Source organism: Bos taurus, chromosome 9 (assembly GCF_002263795.3).
Source record: "Bos taurus isolate L1 Dominette 01449 registration number 42190680 breed Hereford chromosome 9, ARS-UCD2.0, whole genome shotgun sequence".
Taxonomy (NCBI): domain Eukaryota; kingdom Metazoa; phylum Chordata; class Mammalia; order Artiodactyla; family Bovidae; genus Bos; species Bos taurus.
In genome coordinates, this window is record NC_037336.1 from 22,982,704 (window position 1) to 23,004,326 (window position 21,623).

General features: G+C 38.6%; 1 protein-coding gene across 4 annotated transcripts in view; it reads left to right on the forward strand.

The window, feature by feature from the left end:
• DOP1A (DOP1 leucine zipper like protein A) overlaps positions 1-21,623 on the forward strand; it is a 125,107-nt gene that overhangs the window by 18,882 nt on the left and 84,602 nt on the right. For all 4 annotated transcript variants that reach the window (XM_059890074.1, XM_059890075.1, XM_005210704.5 and 1 more), the window contains exon 2: positions 18,945-19,135. In XM_059890074.1, the coding sequence (XP_059746057.1) occupies positions 18,998-19,135 (138 nt within the window). In that variant the 5' untranslated portion in view covers positions 18,945-18,997. The remainder of the gene's footprint in view (positions 1-18,944; positions 19,136-21,623) is intronic.

Here is a 21,623-nt window from a genome sequence, read left to right on the forward strand (position 1 = left end):
TGTAATTCTGCTCTTTTCTACAAAGCTTTTCTCAGGGAAACGAAGAAAAATGGTTTGTGAACTGTGTTCACATTGACTGATTAATATATTTATTCAAAGCATTTGAGGGCCTACTGCATCAGCCACTTTTATGAGACTGCTGATACAGCAGTGAACGAGGCCAGTAGGGTTCCTGGCCTTGTGACATTTGCATTCCAGTGAGGGAGGGTAGATGGAAACTAGCAAGCAGGGCGATTCCAGATGGTAATCAGTGCTAGGAGGGTAACCATGTGATATTCTGGAGTAATTGTAGGCCACATGTGGGCCATGGAGAAAGGCTTCTCTGAGGGTTTGATATTACTTGGAGATAGGAAAGAATTTGCCACACAAAGAGTTGACCTAAGAATTGCCAGGTATGCAGAATAGCAAATACAAGATCCTCTGCAGTGCAAAACTTGTTGCTGTGTTCTGTGTTTGAGTTTAGATGTTCTTACAATGATGCAATTTTAAAAGATCTCTGACTTCTCTGTGGATGTTGGATTATAGAGCTCAAGAATAGAAGTAGGATTCAGTGATGTGCTGGAGTTGACAACAACCGGTTAGAAGAATAGAAGAGGAAATATAGAAGAGGCAGTTATATATTTAGGCTATACTATTTAAATGCTGTTTGAAACTATAGAGCCAGAGGAGATAACTCAGGAGAGAGAAAAGAGGAGAGCTCTTGATTGAGCCTTAAGGTATTTCAGCATTTAAAAATAATAGTAAAATAAAATTTCAGTACAGCAAAGGAGCCAGCATAGACTGAAAAAGATTGGCTAGAGAAGTCAGAGCATACCTTGAGGGCCAAGAACAAGGTACTGAATACTGCTGAAAAGTTGATGAAGATGAAGGCCTAGAGAAGTGACCTTTATATGAGTGGTCATGCATCATCAGGCATTTTTTAAGTGGGCCAATGACTGAATAGAAGATAAGGAAATGAGGTAGTGAGCACAGAGAAATTTTTCAACAAGTTTTGTAATAATAGGGAAAAGAGAAATGAGTTGGTAGCCAGAGAGCCTGTGAGGGGTCACGGGGAGGCTAAGGATTTTACTTTTTCACCCTGAGAGATTCCAGGGCTTGTCTGTAGCTGATGGAGAATGATCTTGGAGAGAAGGAGACACTGGTACTGAGTGGGGAGAGTAGGCCAATAAAGCAATTAGGGACAAGTGTAGAGAAGGTAGAGGAGGTGGAATCCAGAACACAGCAAAAGAAAGAGGGTCCCTTGTTCCCAGGATAGGAGGGAGAGTAGAGAGTGTGGGTTTAAGTGGAGACAGGTTTGGAGATTTGTTGGAGGGAATATGAGAGCGTTCCTTTTTCTTCTGTTTTCTTACTTTGAAGCTCAGTCTTTAGCAATGATGGAGAAATGGTGGCATTAGAGCTTTGAGAAGAGAAGGTATGAAATAGTTGTCAAGCAAGTAAGGTTATGAAAGCAATGTAATGGATTAGAAGAGCATTTGAGTTTGGTGTTTCTCAATTTAAAGTGCAGTCGATCAGCTTGGTTGTGTAAGTTTTCTCCAGCGATGTTCTGTTGCTTGGGTTCAGGCATAATTGAGCTCAACCAGGATTGGGATTTTGCCAGGTAAGTGTTAACAGGGGGAATGAGAAAGACACTTCACTCCATGGCCCTGAGTTAGGTTTGGCTATAAGAAGGAAAACAGTCTCCATGAGAGTGAGGAGTAGTGGTTCTGAGTCAGAACTCTAAAGCCAGATTGCGTACATGTAAATCCCTGGCTCTGGCAGGTAACTGTATCATGTGTATTTCTATGCCTAAGTTTATCTCTTAATTGGACAGTAATAATAGTAAGAAGCACCTATACTTCAAAAGATCAGATATGGTTAAATGAATGAAAATATGCCTGCCATTTAGTGAAGCACAGGGGTGGCAGCCAAGAGGAGCTACCCCACGTCCAAGGTAAGGAGCAGCAGCTGCGCTTTGCTGGAGCAGCCGTGAAGAGATACCTCAGTCCAAGGTAAGAGAAACCCAAGTAAGATGATAGGCACTGAGAGGGCATCAGAGGGCAGACACACGGAAACCATAATCACAGACAACAGGCCAATCTGATCACACGGACCACAGCCTTGTCTAACTCATTGAAACTAAGCCATGCTGTGTGGGGCCACCCAAGACGGGCGGGTCATGGTGGAGAGGTCTGACAGAATGTGGTCCACTGGGGAAGGGAAAGGCAAACCACTTCAGTATTCTTGCCTTGAGAACCCCATGAACAGTATGAAAAGGCAAAAAGATAGGACACGGAAAGATGAACTCCCCAGGTCGCTAGGTGCCCTATATGCAACTAGAGATCAGTGGAGAAATAACTCCAGAAAGAATGAAGGGATGGAGCCAAAGCAAAAATAACACCCAGTTGTGGATGTGACTGGTGAAAGAAGCAGGGTTCTATCCTGTAAAGAGCAACATTGCATAGGAACCTGGAATATTAGGGCAGATTGAAAGTGGTAAGAGGTAAGAAGAGATGGCAAGAGTGAACGTCGACATTCTAGGAATCAGTGAACTAAGACAGACTGGAATGGGTGAATTTAACTCAGATGACCATTATATCTACTACTATGGGCATGAATCCCTTAGAAGAAATGGAGTAGCCATCATAGTCAACAAGAGTCTGAAATGCAGTACTTGGATGCGATCTCAAAAAAGACAGAATGATCTCTGTTCGTTTCCAAGGCAAACCATTCAATATCACAGTAATCCAAGTCTATGCCCCGACCAGTAACACTGAAGAAGCTGAAGTTGAATAGTTCTATGAAGACCTACAAGACCTTCTAGAACTAACACCCAAAAAAGATGTCCTTTTCATTATAGGGGACTGGAATGCAAAAGTAGGAAGTCAAGAAACACCTGGAGTAACAGGAAAATTTGGCCTTGGGGTACAGAATGAAGCAGGGCAAAGGCTAATAGAGTTTTACCAAAAGAATGCACTGGTCATAGCAAACACTCTCTTCAAACAACACAAGAGAAGACTCTACACATGGACATCACCACCAGATGGTCAACACCGAAATTAGATTGATTATATTCATTGCAGCCAAAGTTGGAGAAGCTCTATACAGTCAGCAAAAACAAGACCAGGAGCTGACTGTGGCTCAGATCAGATCTGATAGACAGAGTACCTGATGAACTATGGACAGAGGTTCATGACATTGTACAGGAGATAAGAATCAAGACCATCCCCAAGAAAAAGAAATGCAAAAAAGCAAAATGGCTGTCTGAGGAGGCCTTACAAATAGCTGTGAAAGAAGGGAAGCAAAAAGCAAAGGAGAAAAGGAAAGATAGAAGCATCTGAATGCAGAGTTCCAAAGAATAGCAAGGAGAGATAAGAAAGCCTTCCTCAGCGATCAATGCAAAAAAATAGAGGAAAACAATAGAATGGGAAAGCCTAGAGATACCTTCAAGAAAATTAGAGATACCAAGGGAACATTTCATGCGAAGATGGGCTCGATAAAGGACAGAAATGGTAGGAACCTAACAGAAGCAGAAGATATTAAGAAGAGGTGGCAAGAATACACAGAAGAACTGTACAAAAAAGATCTTCACAACCCAGATAATCACAATGGTGTGATCACTCACCTAGAGCCAGACATCCTGGAATGTGAAGTCAAGTGGACCTTAGGAAGCATCACTACAAACAAAGCTAGTGGAGGTGATGGAATTCCAGTTGAGCTATTTCAGATCCTGAAAGATGATGCTGTGAAAGTGCTGCACTCAATATGCCAGCAAATTTGGAAAACTCAGCAGTGGCCACAGGACTGGAAAAGGTCAGTTTTCATTCCAATCCCAAAGAAAGGCAATGCCAAAGAATGCTCAAACTACCACACAATTGCACTCATCTCATATGCTAGTTAAGTAATGCTGAAAATTCTCCAAGCCAGGCTTCAGCAGTATGTGAACCAAGAACTTCCAGATGTTCAAGCTGGTTTTAGAAAAGCCAGAGGAACCAGAGATCAAATTGCCAGCATCCGATGGATCATCGAAAAAGCAAGAGAGTTCCAGAAAAACATCTATTTCTGCTTTATTGACTATGCCAAAGCCTTTGACTATGTGCATCCCAATAAACTGTGGAAAGTTCTGAAAGAGATGGGAATACCAGACCACCTGACTTGCTTCTTGAGAAACCTGTATACAGGCCAGGAAGCAACAGTTAGAACTGGATGTGGAACAACAGACTGGTTCCAAATAGGAAAAGGAGTACGTCAAGGCTGTATATTGTCACCCTGCTTACTTAACTTATATGCAGAGTACATCATGAGAAACACTGGACTAGAAGAAGCACAAGCTGGAATCAAGATTGCCTGGAGAAATATCAATAACCTCAGATATGCAGATGACACCACCCTTATGGCAGAAAGTGAAGAAGAACTAAAGAGCCTCTTGATGAAGGTGAAAGAGGAGAGTGAAAAAGTTGGCTTAAAGCTCAACATTCAGAAAACTAGGATCATGGCATCCAGTCCCATCACTTCATGGCAAATAGATGGGGGAAACAGTGGCTGACTTTATTTTTCTGGATTCCAGAATCACTGCAGACGGGATTGCAGCCATGAAATTAAAAGACGCTTACTCCTTGGAAGGAATGTTATGACCAACCTAGACAGCGTATGAAAAAGGAGAGACATTACTTCATCAACAAAGGTCTGTCTAGTCAAGGCTATGGTTTTTCCTGTGGTCATGTATGGATGTGAGAGTTGGGCTGTGAAGAAAGCTGAGCACAGAAGAATTGATGCTTTTGAACTGTGGTGTTGGAGAAGACTCTTGAAAGTCCCTTGGACTGCAAGGAGATCCAATCAGTCCATCCTAAAGGAGATCAGTCCTGGGTGTTCATTGGAAGGACTGATGCTGAAGCTGAAACTCCAATATTTTGGCTACCTCATGTGAAGAGTTGACTCATTTGAAAAGATCCTGATGCTTGGAAAGATTGAGGGCTGTAGGAGAAGGGGACAGCAGAGGTTGAGATGGTTGGATGGCATCACCGACTAATGGACATGGGTTTGGGTGGACTCCGGGAGTTGGTGATGGACAAGGAGGCCTGGTGTGCTGCGGTTCATGGGGTTGTAAGAATCGGACACAAATGAGCGACTGAGCTGCTTGGAAGGTATTTTCCTTAGAATATAATTAAGACCAGAAGGTGGCAGGGACTGCAGAGATTGTTGATTATGTGTTTGGAGTTTCAGAATATATGCTATTTGAAGTTTTGTGATCAGGTTAGAGTGGGAGAAGTACAGGGCATCAGGACTCTAGTGGGTAATCTTAACCTATTTGTGAAATACCTAGTAGGTCTTTTTTTCTTTCCATATTGTTAGCCCTCCAGGGACATTTACCAATTTTCTGGAGTAACTGGCTTTATAAATTGATTAAATAAATGATTTGCAAAAGATCATTTGCTGAAACTGTCAACGTCGAAATTTGGAACTTTTGATCAGAATGAAATAAACTTGTCAATAATTGCCACAGTCATCTGTTAGATGGTAACAGTTACTAATGATAATTTTTTGTTTCCTCAAAAAAGTTTGGAAAGATTATCTTCATAACATTTTTAGGTGTTTTTTCTTTCATAATAGACAGTTATGTGGTTGATATTATGCATTACATGATGCTTTAAATGATATATTCATATACATCCTTGGGATATGGTAACACACTTAGTCCCCAGGTTCAGTTCAGTTAAGCTATTCAGTCTTGTCCGACTCTTTGTGACCCCTGAATTTCAGCACGCCAGGCCTTCCTGTCCACTAACTCCTGGAGCCTACCCAGACTCATGTCCATTCAGTCGGTGATGCCATCCAGCCATCTCATCCTCTGTCATCCCCTTCTCCTCCTGCCCTCAATCTTTCCCAGCATCACGGTCTTTTCAAATGAGTCAGCTCTTCGCATCAGGTGGCTAAAGGTACATCTTTACAATTGGTTAATACTGAATTGTTCTTGCTCACTTCAGCCTGCTCTTCTCTTTCATGCCAAACGAAGGAGGGAAGGGGAAGCTCAGCTAGTAATAAGCAAACCAGCTGACTGAAGTATCTTGGTGCAGTTACTCTGAAATTATGTCTAGTCATTTTTATAAGCATTTAAGCAAAACTTTTCTTAAATTCAGATGCTCTGTTGAAATGTTTTATTTATTCCTTAGATTTTACCTTTTTACACTGTGAAGTGTGAAAACATAAACCTTACCACCTGATCATTTTCAAGGGTGTAATTTGCCTAGAGAAACTTAACGTCTTTATTTTTTAAACAACTACTTTGTTTCATTTTTATGTTTGAGTGACAAAACACTATACTAAACATGTTTTATGACATTTTGGCCTCAACTTATCTGAGATATAAGTTTGAAAGAGTTACAGCTGAATTGTCAAGTAGACTATAGACCAGGTCAGAAAAGCTGCTTGTTAACAGCACCTGAGAGATTATAAATGCTATTTTGACTTATCTGTATCACTTTAAGAAAAAAACAAGTTACAGTTTTTACTTGTGTTTATTTTTACATTTTCTAGTTTCCTAGTTATATTAGTTTGTTATTGTATCTATTGAGATAAAATGGATTTTTTTTTTAAAATTTCAAACCAAAAGCTTATTTGATAGAGGTGATGGATATGTTTAGTTTCTTGTTTAGAGTGATGGAGATGTTCTGTATCTTAATTATGGTAAGAAATCTTGATTGTCATGATGGTTTTATGGGTGTATGCATTCATCACAACTCATCTAATAGGTGTAAGAAATATGTGTAGTTTAATAAAATAGTAAAAAAAGAAAAAACAAAGCATGTTTGACCATGATAGTTTTAATATGTATTCATGATATAATTGGTAATAATTTCCCATTTTCCTACCTGTAATTTCAGAGCCATATCTGATGCTTAATTATAGTTTATTAATCCTTATAATTAGCATACTTGCTTCCTAGTATTATGTTTAGTTTTTTATTGGTAATAATTTTGTTTTTAGAGCATTTTCTATGCCAGGTACTCTGATAACTTTTGTTGTTGTTGTTATTCAGTCACTCAGTCATGTCTGACTCTTTGAGATACCATGGACTGCAGCACACCAGGCTTCCCTGTCCTTCACCATCTCCCAGAGGCTGCTCAAAGTCATGTTCATCACGTCGGTGATGCCATCCAACCATCTTATCCTCTGTCATCCCCTTCTCCTTCTGCCTTCAATATTTCCCAGCATCAGGCTCTTTTCTAATGAGTCGGCTCTTTGCATCAGGTGGCCAAAATATTGAAGCTTCAACTTCAGCATCAGTTCTTCCAATGAATATTCAGGATTGATTTCCTTTAGGATTGACTGGTTTGATCTGTTTGCAGTGTAAGGGACTTGCAAGATCCTTCTCCCACACCACAGTTCAAAAGCATCAGTTCTGCGGTGCTCAGCCTTCTTTATGGTCCAACTCTCATATCCATACATGACTACTGGAAAAACCGTAGCTTTGACTCAGTTCAGTTCAGTTCAGTCACTTAGTTGTGTCCAACTCTTTGCAACCTCATGAACCACAGCACTCCAGGCCTCCGTGTCCATCACCAACTCCCAGAGTTCACCCAAACCCATGTCCATTGAGTCAGTGATGCCATCCAATCATCTCATCCTTTGTTGTCTCCTTCTCCTCCTGCCCTCAATCTCTCCAGTAGCTTATTGGGCACCTACTGACCTGGGGAGTTCATCTTTCAGTGTCCTGTCTTACTGCTTTTTCATGCTGTTCATGGGGTTCTCAAGGCAAGAATACTGAAGTGGTTTGCCATTCTTTTCTCCAGTGGACCACATTCTGTCAGACCTCTCCACCGTGACCTGCCCATCTTGGCTGGCCCCACACGGCATGGCTTAGTTTCACTGAGTGAGACAAGGCTGTGGTCCATGTGATCAGATTGGCTAGTTGTCTGTGATTGTGGTTTCAGTCTGTCTGCCCTCTGATGCCCCCCTCTCAGTGCCTACCATCTTACTTGGGTTTCTCTTACGTTGGACGTGGAGTATCTCTTGAGGGCTTCTGCCCCTGACCTCGGACGTGGGATAGCTCCTCTTCACTGTGCTTCCACGCAGTCTAGCTTTAACTGGATGGACCTTTGTTGGCAAAGTAATGTCTCTGCTTTTTAATATGCTGTCTAGGTTGGTCATAGCTTTTCTTCCAAGGAGCAAGCGTCTTTTAAGTTCATGGCTGCAGTTACAGTCTGCAGTGACTTTGGAGCCCCCCAAAATAAAATCTCGTCACTGTTTCCATTGTTTCCCCATCTATTTGCCATGAAGTGATGGGACCAGGTTCCATGATCTTAGTTTTGTGAATGTTGAGTTTTAAGCCAGCTTTTGCACTTTTCCTCTTTCGCCTTCATCAAGAGGCTTTTTATTTTTAGTTCCTTTTCACTTCCTGCCATTAAGGTGGTGTCATCTGCTTATCTAAAGTTACTGATATTTCTCCCTGCAATCTTTATCCAGCTTGTGCTTCATCCAGCCCAGCATTTTGCATGATGTACTTTGCATATAAGTTTAATAAGCAGGGTGACAATATTCAGCTTTTATGTACTCCTTTCCCAATTTGGAACCAATCCGTTGTTCCATGTCTGGTTCTTAACTGTTGCTTCTTGACCTGCATACAGGGTTCTCAGGAGGCAGGTAAGGTGGTCTGGTATTGCCATCTCTTTAAGAGTTTTCCACAATTTTGTTATGATCCACACAGCAGAAGTAGATGTTTTTGTGGAATCCGCTTGCTTTTTCTATGATCCAGTGGATGTTGACAGTTTGATCTCTAGTTCCTCTGCTCTTTCTAACTCCAGCTTGAACATCTAGAAGTTCTCGGTTCATGTACAGTTCAAGCCTAGCTTGGAGTTGAGCATTACTTTACTAGCATGTGAAATGAGTACAGTTGTGCAGTAGTTTGAATATTCTTTGGCATTGCCTTTCTTTGGGATTGGAATGAAAACTGACCTTTTGCAGTCCTGTGGCCACTGCTGAGTTTTCCAAATTTGCTGGCAAACTGAGTGCAGCACTTTCACAGCATTATCTTTTAGGATTTGAAATAACACAGCTGGAATTCCATCACTTCTGTTAGGTCCATACCGTTCTGTCCTTTATTGTGCCCATCTGTGCATGAAATATTCCCTTGGTATCTCTTATTTTCTTGAAGAGATCTCTCGTTTTCCCCACTCTGTTGTTTCTATTTCTTTGCATTGTTCACTTAGGAAGGCTTTCTTATCTCTCTCTGCTATTCTCTGGAATTTTGCATTCAGATGGGTATATCTTTCCTTTTCTTCTTTGCCTTTCACTTCTCTTCTTTTCTCAGCTATTTGTAAGGCCTCCAGAAAATCATTTTGCCTTTTTGTACTTCTTTTTCTTAGGGATGGTTTTGATCACCGCCTCCTGTACAGTGTTATGAACCTCCATCCATAGTTCTTCAGGCACTCTATCAGATCTGATCCCTTGAATCTATTTGTCACTTCCACTGAATAATTGTAAGGGATTTGATTTAGGTCATACCTGAATGGCCTAGTGGTTTCCTCTACAGTCTTCAATTTAAGTCTGAATTTGGCAATAAGGAGTTCACGAACTGAGCCACAGTTAGCTCCCGGTTGTATTTTTCCTGACTATTTAGTGCTTTGCTATCTTCATCTTTCAGTATTGACCATCTGGTAATGTCCATATGTAGAGTTGTCTCTTGTGTTGTTGGAAGAGAATGTTTGCTATGACCAGTGTGTTCTCTTTGCAAAACTCTGTTAGCCTTTGCCCTGCCTCATTTTGTACTCCAAGGCCAAATTTGCCTGTTATTCCAGGTATCTCTTAACTTGCTACTTTTGCATTCCAGTCCTGTAAAATGAAAAGGACATCTTTTTTGGTGTTAGTTCTAGAAGATCTTGTAGGTCTTCGTAGAACTGTTCATCTTCATAGAACCATTCAACTGATAACTTTAATATGTTCTTTTTAAAATTTTGACACTGACTGAGGTAGATATTATCTCCTATTACAGAGGAAAAAACAAGTTTGGGACATCTGGCACAAATTCATACTGCTAAGTAAGTGTTAGAACTAGGATTTGGGTTCCCAAATGTATTGACTTTAACCCAGTGCTTGGAGTCCCTGCCCTCTCCTGCCTGTCTTTCCATGGGCTGGATTTTCTACAAATTACTGTTTTGTTATTGAATGTATTTTTTGCCACATGCCACAACCCTTTTGGAGAAATGGCAGCATATAAAGTTTCCTCAGTGCAATATGGGAATATGTTGCATTTGTATTATAACCTAAATCAGTGGTGTTCAGAGTGTGATTTGTGGGCCATTCATAAATTATTTGTTAAGGAAACATAAGATAAGCATAGAGAAAAAAGTAAACATTTGAAAACATTTGTAGCAGTTTGATCATATACATGATTTTACATCTTAGAAAAGCATCAGTCAGCTGTGGGTTGAAGGAGAAACTGGTTCTTTACTACAGATAGTTTGAAAATTACTCATCTAAGCTTCTTCAAAATAAAATATGGCAGAGGGGGGGGTGCCCAAGTACTGGAATTTGCATTTATTGTATATTTGATGGAAAGCTCAAAAGTTGTTCATCATCCCTTGACCTCTCTGCTGATACATAATGAATAATTTCATTTGCATTCAAATTATTGAGGAAGTATAACGAAGTCTGACCGCCTTTTCATATGAAAGAAAATAGTATAGTTCACTGCTGATGAAACTTCTACAGAGTGTTCTGTCTCAGTTTTCAACTATTTTCATAAGATTTTTGCTCTTGATGTTTTATCTAGTATTATATGTGTTCTGTGCAATATGCAGTCTTTTTAATCATATTTAAAATATTTAGACCCAGAGGGATGGTATGGGGAGGGAGGAGGGAGGAGGGTTCAGGATGGGGAACACATGTATACCTGTGATGGATTCATTTTGATATTTGGCAAAACTAATACAATTATGTAAAGTTTAAAAATAAAATAAAATTTAAAAAAAATACTTAAAAAAAAGGAAAATAAAATAAAATAAAATATTTAGAACCTTTTTAGCTAAATAAATAAAGAAAATCCAATTTGCTTACCTGACTCAACTTTTTTAGCTGTGAGCATGTAACACAAGAACTTAGCTGGTCATTATTGGTTAGTTTTTGTTTTGTTTTTAATACCAAATAAGAAATATATGTCTGAAGGATATGTCAATTGAAGTAACATTACTTCACAATTACACTAATACCCCAGTTACAGATAACTCATTTCATTCTCAGAAGTTACTGTTAAATTGATTTTTAGGTTACTCTTCCCCCAGGTACAAATATTGATATTTGTACCTTCAAATTGATATGTTATATCTTATACTGGAAATACTAAGGAAAAAAAATGTTCTTTTCAGTAAAATTTATGCATTTGCTTTATTCTATCTCCTAAGAATGCTTTCTTAGATTTAATGATTAGAATTTATAGTGATTTTGTACTATTTTTATACACCTTCAGAAAATCCAGTCAAGTTGATTTTTCCTTAAATTTAATTGGTTTTGCAGTTCTTTCTTTCCTGAATTTTCAGAAGCAAACTTACAAACATTTTAGTTTGTGTTCTTTCTAACCTTCATTCCATAAATCATGTATTAATATTATCAAAGTTTATGGCTTTAAATGCTAGTAAAGTAATGCTAGTAAAGTAATGCTCACAATTCTCCAAGCCAGGCTTCAGCAATACGTGAACTGTGAACTTCGTAATGTTCAAGCTGGTTTTAGAAAAGGCAGAGGAACCAGAGATCAAATTGCCAACATCCGCTGGAACATCGAAAAAGCAAAAGAGTTCCAGAAAAACATCTATTTCTGCTTTATTGACTATGCCAAAGCCTTTGACTGTGTGGATCACAATAAACTGTGGAAGATTCTGAAAGAGACGGGAATACCAGACCACCTGACCTGCCTCTTGAGAAATCTGTATGCAGGTCAGGAAGCAACAGTTAGAACTGGACATGGAACAACAGACTGGTTCCAAATAGGAAAAGAAGTATGTCAAGGCTGTATATTGTCACCCTGCTTACTTAACTTATATGCAGAGTACATCACGAGAAACGCTGGACTAGAAGAAGCACAAGCTGGAATCAAGATTGCAGGGAGAAATATCAATAACCTCAGATATGCAGATGACACCACCCTTATGGCAGAAAGTGAAGAGGAACTCAAAAGCCTCTTGATGAAAGTGAAAGAGGAGAGTGAAAAAGTTGGCTGAAAGCTCAACATTCAGAAAACGAAGATCATGGCATCTGGTCCCATCACTTCATGGGAAACAGACGTGGAAACAGTGTCAGACTTTATTTTGGGGGGCTCCAAAATCACTGCAGATGGTGACTGCAGCCATGAAATTAAAAGACACTTACTCCTTGGAAGGAAAGTTATGACCAACCTAGATAACATATTCAAAAGCAGAGACATTACTTTGCCAACAAAGGTTCGTCTAGTCAAGGCTATGGTTTTTCCTGTGGTCATGTATGGATGTGAGAGTTGGACTGTGAAGAAGGCTGAGCGCCGAAGAATTGATGCTTTTGAACTGTGGTGTTGGAGAAGACTCTTGAGAGTCCCTTGGACTGCAAGGAGATCCAACCAGTCCACTCTGAAGGAGATCAGCCCTGGGATTTCTTTGGAAGGAATGATGCTAAAGCTGAAACTCCAGTACTTTGGCCACCTCATGAGAAGAGTTGACTCATTGGAAAAGACTCTGATGCTGGGAGGGATTGGGGGCAGGAGGAGAAGGGGATGAGATGGCTGGATGGCATCACTGACTCAATGGACGTGAGTCTTAGTGAACTCCGGGAGTTGGTGATGGACAGGGAGGCCTGGCGTGTTGCGATTCACGGGGTCTTGAAGAGTTGGACACGACTGAGCGACTGAACTGAACCGAATGGCTTTATATATTTTATTATGTCAGTCTTTTGTATCTGAAGCATACACTGCTCTGTGGTTGTTCATAGATGTGGTTAAGTCTAGTTTTAATAAAGAAACCATAGATTAATGAAGAAAGCTCTCACAGAATTTTTAATTTATTCCCAGTCTTAACCATTACACTTAAATCACTGTATATGAGTCCAGCTTCAGTTGGATTGTAAATTATGTGCTGTGTATAAAACATAGTTCTTGTTCTCAAGGACTTCTACCGTAGTAGAGGAAATCCAACTCTTCTATAAAACAGAATCAATTTTGAAATGGAAGTTAGTTGAGATCAAGTTTTATTTACTTATTTAAATTTGAAAGTCGTCTTGGATTTCTCAGAGTAGTACTTCAAAATACTGCTTTATGTTTGGGTTTGCTGCTTTTGAGAGTTCAGAGCATGAAGATAGAACAATAAAATGGACTTTTTTCCCTCATAAACTTTATTTTAAGCCCCTGGGGTAAGATAACACAGTTTTAATGAGAAAAGTAGATTAATTATCTTGAAGGATTTACCTTACTTTATATTCTCCACTCCCAGCCCTCCCAATGGGGAAAGTATCCTGAGATCAGGGATATTCTGTCTAGTAAGCATGCAGACATACTGGTTGGCAGTTAATGTGCTGAAGTGAATAATTTCATATGTCAAGTGACTCTATTTTTAGGTGGTAGTCTCTCCAAAGATGGGATTTAAGATCTGTCTAGGTTTTTTTTTTTTTTTTTTTAAATTTTATTTTATTTTTAAACTTTACATAATTGTATTAGTCTTGCCAAATATCAAAATGAATCCGCCACAGGTATACATGTGTTCCCCATCCTGAACCCTCCTCCCACCTCCCTCCCCATACCATCCCTCTGGGTCGTCCCAGTGCACTAGCCCCAAGCATCCAGTATCGTGCATCGAACCTGGACTGGCAGCTCGTTTCTTACATGATATTTTACATGTTTCAATGTCATTCTCCCAAATCTTCCCACCCTCTCCCTCTCCCACAGAGTCCATAAGACTGTTCTATACATCAGTGTCTCTTTTGCTGTCTCGTACACTGGGTTATTGTTACCATCTTTCTAAATTCCACATATATGCGTTAGTATACTGTATTTATGTTTTTCCTTCTGGCTTACTTCACTCTGTATAATAGGCTCCAGTTTCAGAATTGTAAAGTGTGTATTGCTTTGTTTTGGAGTAACCTTACATAGGAAAGTTTTGATTTAATAGGGCTTTTTTAGTTTAGTTTTTTTAATGCAAACAGATTTTACTAATGTAGGTTATATTCTCTAGAGCAGTGATTCTTAACATTTTTTGCCTGTGTGCGTGCTCAGTCATATCAGACCCTTCGCAACCCTGTGGACTGCAGCCCGCCAGGCTCCTCTGTCCGTGGAATTTTCCAGGGAAGAATACTGTGGTGGGTTACCATTTCCTCCGTTTGAGGATTACTTTAAAAAAACTGTTTTTGACACTGTAAGTGCACCATTCTCCAATAAAATGTAAGATATACATTTTGCATGTAATTTGAAGTAATGCACAAATCCCTAAAGCCCATTTTTATATGTATACATATATGTATATACATGTAGATCTTACATATATAGATATGTATCTTACACATATAAATATAGCTATATATCTTTATTGAGATACAATTCACATATTATGCAACTCATCTATTTAGAATATATGATTCAGTGGTTTTAAGTTCATTCATAGAGCTGTGTAACCATCCTTATAAATAGTTTTTTTAATTGAAGTGTAGTTGATTTACAAAGTATTAATTTATGCTGTATATAAAGAGATTCAGTTACACACATCTATAAATTTCTTTTTTATATTCTTTTCTGATAGGATTTATCATAGGATTCTGAGTATAGTTCCCTTTTCTCCACATTCTTTCCACCGTTTGTTATTTGTGGAGTTTTTAATAATGGCTGTGCTGACCAGTGTGAGATGGTACCTCATTGTAGTTTTGATTTGCATTTCTCTAAGAAGTAGTGATGTTGAGCATCTTTTCATGTGCCTATTGGCCATTTGTGTTTCTTCTCTGGAGACATGTTGTTTGGAGACATATTTAGGTCTTCTGCCTGTTTTTTGATGTGTTGTTTCCTTCTTGTTGTTGTTGAGTTGTTTGAGCTGTTTGTATATTTTGGAAATTAAGCCCTTCTCTGTTGCATCATTAGCAGATATTTTCTCCCATTCTGTAGGTTTTCTTTTCTTTCTTCTTTTATTTTATACAACAAATGCTAAAGGAACTTCTCTTGGCACGAAACGCAAGATAAGAAAAAGACATACAGAAAATAAACCCAAAACAATTAAGAAAATGGTAATAGGATCTTAATATTGATAGTTACCTCAAATGTAAATGGATTAAATGCACCAACCAAAAGACATAGACTGATTGGGCAGATGAAAACATGTGCATGTGTGCATTCCACTTACCCCGTCACTCTACTTAACCCCCTAAATTGTATGTAATTATTTTATATTGTTAGGTTAATCATGTTTCATGTTATAGCTTGAAATTGTAATTATCTTTTATTTTTTGTCTGGCTGTTGATTGTGAAAATTGATAAACATCTTTTACTATTGTGATTATGTAACTATTATTCACTTAATACCATTGTAGCATGCTTGGTTAACAGAAAATAATAGAATTCTCTACCACTACAACTATCATTTAATAGAAAAATAAAATAAAATATGTGGTGTTTTGTGAATATTTTTCAGTTAGCATAATGTTTTCAAAGTTCATCCATGTTGTCATATGTATCAGCACTTCATTCCTTTTTATAGTAGAATAATATTCCGTTTTTTATTTATTCGTCCATCAGTTGACAGACATTTGATTTGTTTCTCCTTGGCTATTATGAATAATGCTTCTTTGAACATTAATGTACAAATTTTTGTGTGAACGTGTTTTCATTTCTCTTGTGTATGTGTACCATACCTAGGAGTAGCATTGTTGGGTTGCATGGTAATTCTATGTTTAACCTTTTGAGAACGGCCGGACTACGTTCCAAAGCAGCTGCACCAATTTACATTCCCACCAGCTGTGTACCAGGGTACCAGCTTCTCCATGCCTTTGTCAGTACTTACTGTCTTTTTTATTTTAGCAATCCTAGTGTGGGTGAAATATCTCATGGTTCTGATTTGCATTTTCCTGATGGTTAATGATGTTGAGTTTATCACTTCATGTAATTATTGACCATTCATGTATCTTCTTTGGAGAAATGACTATTCAGATTCTTTACCCATTTTAAATTATTTGTCCTTTTATTATTGACTCGTAAGAGTCCTTTATTTATATGATTCAAGTGTCTCATCAGAAATATGGGAGATATATTTTCTTCCATTCTGTCAGTTGTCTTTTTACTTTGTTGATGACATATTTTGAAGCACAAACTTATTTCTTTTTTTTTTTTTAAGATGCATTGGTTTATTTTATCTACAGCTGCTCTGGGTCTTTTTTGCTCTGCGAAGGCTTTCTCTAGTTGCGGGGAGCGGGAGTTACTCTTCGTTGTAGCTCTTGGGCTTCTCACTGCAGGGGCTTCTCTTGTTGCAGAGCACGGGCTCTAGGCTCACAGGCTTCAGTAGTTGTGGCTCACAGGGTAAGTTGTCCCACACGCAACATTTGGGATCTTCCCAGATCAGGGCTTGAACCCGTGTCCACTGCGCTGGCAGGCAGACTTTTAACCACTGGACCGCTAGGGAAGCCCAAGCACAAAGGTTTTTCATTTCGATGAAGTCCAGTTCATTTGTTTTCCCTTTCTTGTGGTTGTATTGCTTATTCTGCTTTTAGTAGTATTCCTGAGAAATCCTAAGAAGGCCTAGAATAAATCTGAGGATTTATTCTTGTATTTTCTTCTCAGAGTTTTATAGTTCTAGCTATTAAATTTAGATGATTCATTTTGAATTGGTTTCTATGTAGGTGTGGGAAAGATTTTTTGATGTTGACTGTTTTTAAAGTCTTTATTGAATGTGTTACAATACTGCTTGTTTTATGTTTTTGTTTTTTGGCCCTGAGGCATGTGGGATCTCAGCTCCTCAACCAGAGATAGAACCCACACCCCAGGCATTGGAAGGCAAACTTGTAACCACTGGACCACCTGGGAAGTCCCCACATTGATTTTTTTAATCAATTAATTAATTAATTGGCTGTGTTGGGTCCCCATTGCATTGTGCAGGCTTCTCACTGTGGTGGCTTCTCATGCTGTAGAGTACAGGCTCTAGAGTGCAGGCTCAGTAGTTACAGCACGCGGGCTTAGTTGTCCCCTTCGTCATGTGGGATCCTCCCCGACCAGGGATCAAACCATTGTCCCCTGAGTTGCAAGGTAGATTCTTTACCACTGGACCACCAGGGAAGTCCTCCCACATTGATTTTAAAGTTGAGCCTCAATTAAATCCTTGTTAGTACTCTGTGTTATCTATTCTACTGGTGTGTAGCTATTACTCCCTAACTCAGTGGCCTAAAGCAGCAGAATTTCTGTAGATCATGAATTCGAGAGGCTTAGCTATGTAGTTCTGGCACACAGTCTCTCGTGAAATGAGTCAAGATGTCAGTTGGTACTACAGTCAAATCAAGGCTTGCCTGGGGATGAAGGATCTTCTGAAGAGATGGCTCACTTACAAGGCTGTTGGCAGAAAGCCTCAGTTCCTTACCGCAGGAACATCTCCATAAGGGCTCCTTGAAGTGTCCTTGTGCTGTTGAAGCTGGCTTTCCCCGGAGCCTGTGACCTAACAGAGAGAGAGCAGGGACGAAGCTGAAGTGCTTTTATGACCTAGTCTTGGCCATTACACATTGTCACTTCAGCCGTATTATTTTCATTAGGACTGAGGCCCAGAATCCAGCCCAAGGGACTGGAGAATTAGGCACTGCTTTTTTAAAGTAATATCAAAGAATTTGTGGACATATTTTAAACTACCACTTATGCTTGTCAGTCTTATTAGAAATTTTTGTTCGCTGGGTCTCCGTTGCTTTGCCGGCTTTTCTCTAGTTGCGGCAAGCAGGGCTAGCGCAGGCTTCTCGTTATGGTGGCTTCTCTTGTTGTGGAGCGTGGGCTCTAGGACACGTGGGCTTCAGTAGTTGGGGCACCATAGGCTCAGTAGTTGTGGTTCCCAGGCTCTAGAGCACAGTTTCAGTAGTTGTGGTGCACAGGCTTAATTGCTCTGAGGCATGTCAAATCTTCCTGGATAAGGAATCAAACCAGTGTCTCCTGCATTAGCAGGCAGATTCTTTACCACTGAGCCATCAGGGAAGCCCAGTTTTATTAGAAGTTTTATTAGTTCCAAAAAGCTAATGTTCTTTCATACTATATGCCCATACTTTTATTGCTTAATAAAATAAGATGATCTCCAAGTCATTCATTTCTTTTTTTTTTTCCCTATTGTTGTTGTTTTTAAAGTCCCTGATGTTTCTAATCTAACCAGTTTTATTACATTTTAGGATCAAAACAAAGAGGAGGTGTATGTGTATCAGAAGTGTTATATTGGCAAATATGACAGAGAAATAACATGATTTCTAATATGAACTAAGTGCAGGAATATTTCCTACTTTTTCGTAAGCCCTAAGTGCTCACAGCCATTTCTCCAGTCCCTAGGAAGGAACACATGAGTAGTTATCTCTGAAGCTGTCTTTGAATATTTCCATGACCCTGAATGCTAGCTGCCTAGAATGTTGATCACTTCTAATTCAAAACACATTTTAAAGTTAGCCATTAGGGAGAGGGTGGGATGATTTGGGAGAATGGCAGTGAAACATGTATAATGTCATATAAGAAACGAATCACCAGTCCAGGTTTGATGCAGGATACAGAATACACGGCTGGTGCACTGGAATGACCCAGAGGGATGGTACGGGGAGGGAGGGAGGAGGGGGGTTCAGGATAGGGAGCACGTGTACACCCATGGCAGATTCATGTTGATGTATGGCAAAACCAATACAATATTGTAGAGTAATTAACCTCCAATTAAAATAAATTTTAAAAATAAATAAATAGTTAGCCATTAGCTCTGAACCCATTTTAATACTTTCCTTTGTAACTTTGGTTCCTCTTGCAAACTTTGTTTTTGTAGGTAATGATTTTACATGACTTTGGAATTGGTCTCTAGGAGGACGCAGTGGGAGGATGAACACAGAAGAGCTGGAGTTATTGAGTGACTCCAAATACAGGAACTATGTAGCTGCAGTTGACAAAGCACTGAAGAATTTTGAATACTCCAGTGAGTGGGCGGATTTGATATCAGCACTTGGAAAACTTAATAAGGTATGTCTGTCTTGCTCATTTCATAAGAAGGGATAAAAATCAGAAATCTGCATCTGTATTTTCTGGATTTCTCTAAATCTTGAAGTAAAGAATTTAAAAACAACCTCAGAATTACTTTTTTAAAATTCTCCAATCTAGAATATTTTCCTCTTTATTTTTTAATTGGAGGATAATTGCTTTATAATGTTGTGTTGCTCCTGCCATACAACAATGAGAATCAGTTATAATTATATATGACTCCTCCTTCCTGAGCCCTCCTCCCCACTCCCTTGCCTACCCCTCTAGGTCATCACAGAGTGCCAGGCTGAATTACTTTTGATTCTGCTATTTTACTTCATTAATTGCATGCCTTTGTAGTTAGGCTTTTTGTTTTGTTTTGTTTTGTTTTTGAGACCAAAACCACAACAGTACTTGAAAAATATAGTTAATCTATTATTATGTATAAATGCAAGATTAGGAAACAAATATGCTAACCATGAAGGTTGACACGTTTTTATAATTGAGTATCAGATATGGTTCTGGAGTTCCTGGCAGCAAAATGAAGAGCTGCACATGGAAAGCAGTAACTGCTGCGTCCTTTCCAAATGGAATAAAGCATCAAAGAAATGTGTTATATCCAGGCAGTTCTTAGTTACACTCAGTGCTTTTTACAGAAGTGGCAAGCAATTGCTTAGGCCTTGGGGCGAGGCCTTGGATGATCCTTCTTGACATGTCTGGTTTTTATCCACTGTTAATACAGCGGCATCACTGTTCAACTCGTAGCTTTGGATTTTGACCCCCTTTTTTTTTTAAACTTACATCAAAATTTTCTCACTTCATACCCATAGTTTTGATATTGGAGCTTCTTTAGGTTTGTTTTTAATAGCGTGTATTGAATATGAATGCTTCTAAATATTAAGTGGACCAGGGGAACAGATAGGAAAAGTGAGCACTTCTTGTAACTATTTTAACATCATCAGTTTATCATACAATTTATCCTAAAATACATATCAAGGACAATAGTTTTCAACTTTAATACTTACTATAGATAATTACCCTGATAATTTAAAAAGAAAAACTTCCATTTTCAGTGTGCCATGGATTTATCTTAAAATGAGATGCACAAACTTCTTTTTGACATGTTGACTTCTAAAATTTATCATTTGAGATTTGATAAATTCTTAAAATTTTTACAATATCTTCAAGAAATTGCATCTAAAAGTATGAGTTTGTTTAAAGGTAGTTACGTTTTTACTTATCTTGAAGGGGCTCTTTTCTGAAGACTTAGTAGGAACTTAGGCTTGTAAAAAGCTTTTTACACTTTTGTAAAAGGCACTGACTATAATTCAGAACTGCCTGGCTATAAAATGTATGTTTGGGGCTTCCCAGGTGGCACCAGTGGTAAAGAACCCACCTGCCAATGCAGGAGATGTAAGAGATGTGGGTTCCATCCCTGGGTTGGAAGATCCCTTGGAGGAGGAAATGGCAGCCCACTCCAGTATTCTTGCCTGGAGAATCCCATGGACAGAGGAACTTGGCAGGCTACAGTCCATGGGGTCGAAAAGAGTCTGACACGACTGAGCGACTGACACTACTACTAGTAGGAACTGTGTGTAAAAGCAGTTCATTAAACTTTGGAAATTAATTTGCCTAATTAAGTACTATTAATTTTTATAGTTATCCATATCATGAAAACAGATTTCACTGTATCCAGATACCACAACATAGGATATGCAATGCACCAGTGAAACTTAACTAAAGTCATCGTAATACAAGGCAAGGGTTATATATGTACAAATCTGTTGCAGATAGTCTAAATATGTTTTAGTTTAAAATTTTATCATTTATTAATATACTAAATTTTCACCTTATTTATACAAGTTTTTTAACTCAAATGATTTTAGAAAATAGTGCCGTATTTTGCTTTATTAAAAGTTTTTATTTGGTATTAGTAGAATTTCTTTATTGAAGCATTTTGTGTTATAGATCATTAACTTTCCTTCTGCAGAGGAACTTCTGGTAATGATTATTTATACTTTTCTTTCAAATATGTGTAAATATTGATTCTTTGCTCCTACATCTAAAATTCAATTTAATGTTTTAGAAATGAAAGGCAGCTAATTTAAAAAAATATTTTTTTGTAGTTGAATTCCTATTGATGTTGTGGCCTTGATTTGCTTTGCGTTTTAAAGTCTAGTTTTATTTATATTGGTTACATCCAATTGAAGACTGAATTGAAGACCATTGAAAATGTTGTATCTAAGCAGACCTCAGACCCTTCAAATTTACTTTTTTTTTTTTATGAACTGGAAGGATCTAGTGCTTTGCTTTTGTACTGCCTTTGGCAGAACAATCATTTTATATATTTTAACCTCAGTTCTTTATTTTCTAAAATAAAGGACTTCTTTTGTGTTTCATCTCAATTCCAGTTCTCGTCTATTGTACCATATACATTCTGAATGTTTATTAAGTACTCTTGCCTGGAAAATCCATGGACGGAGGAGCCTGG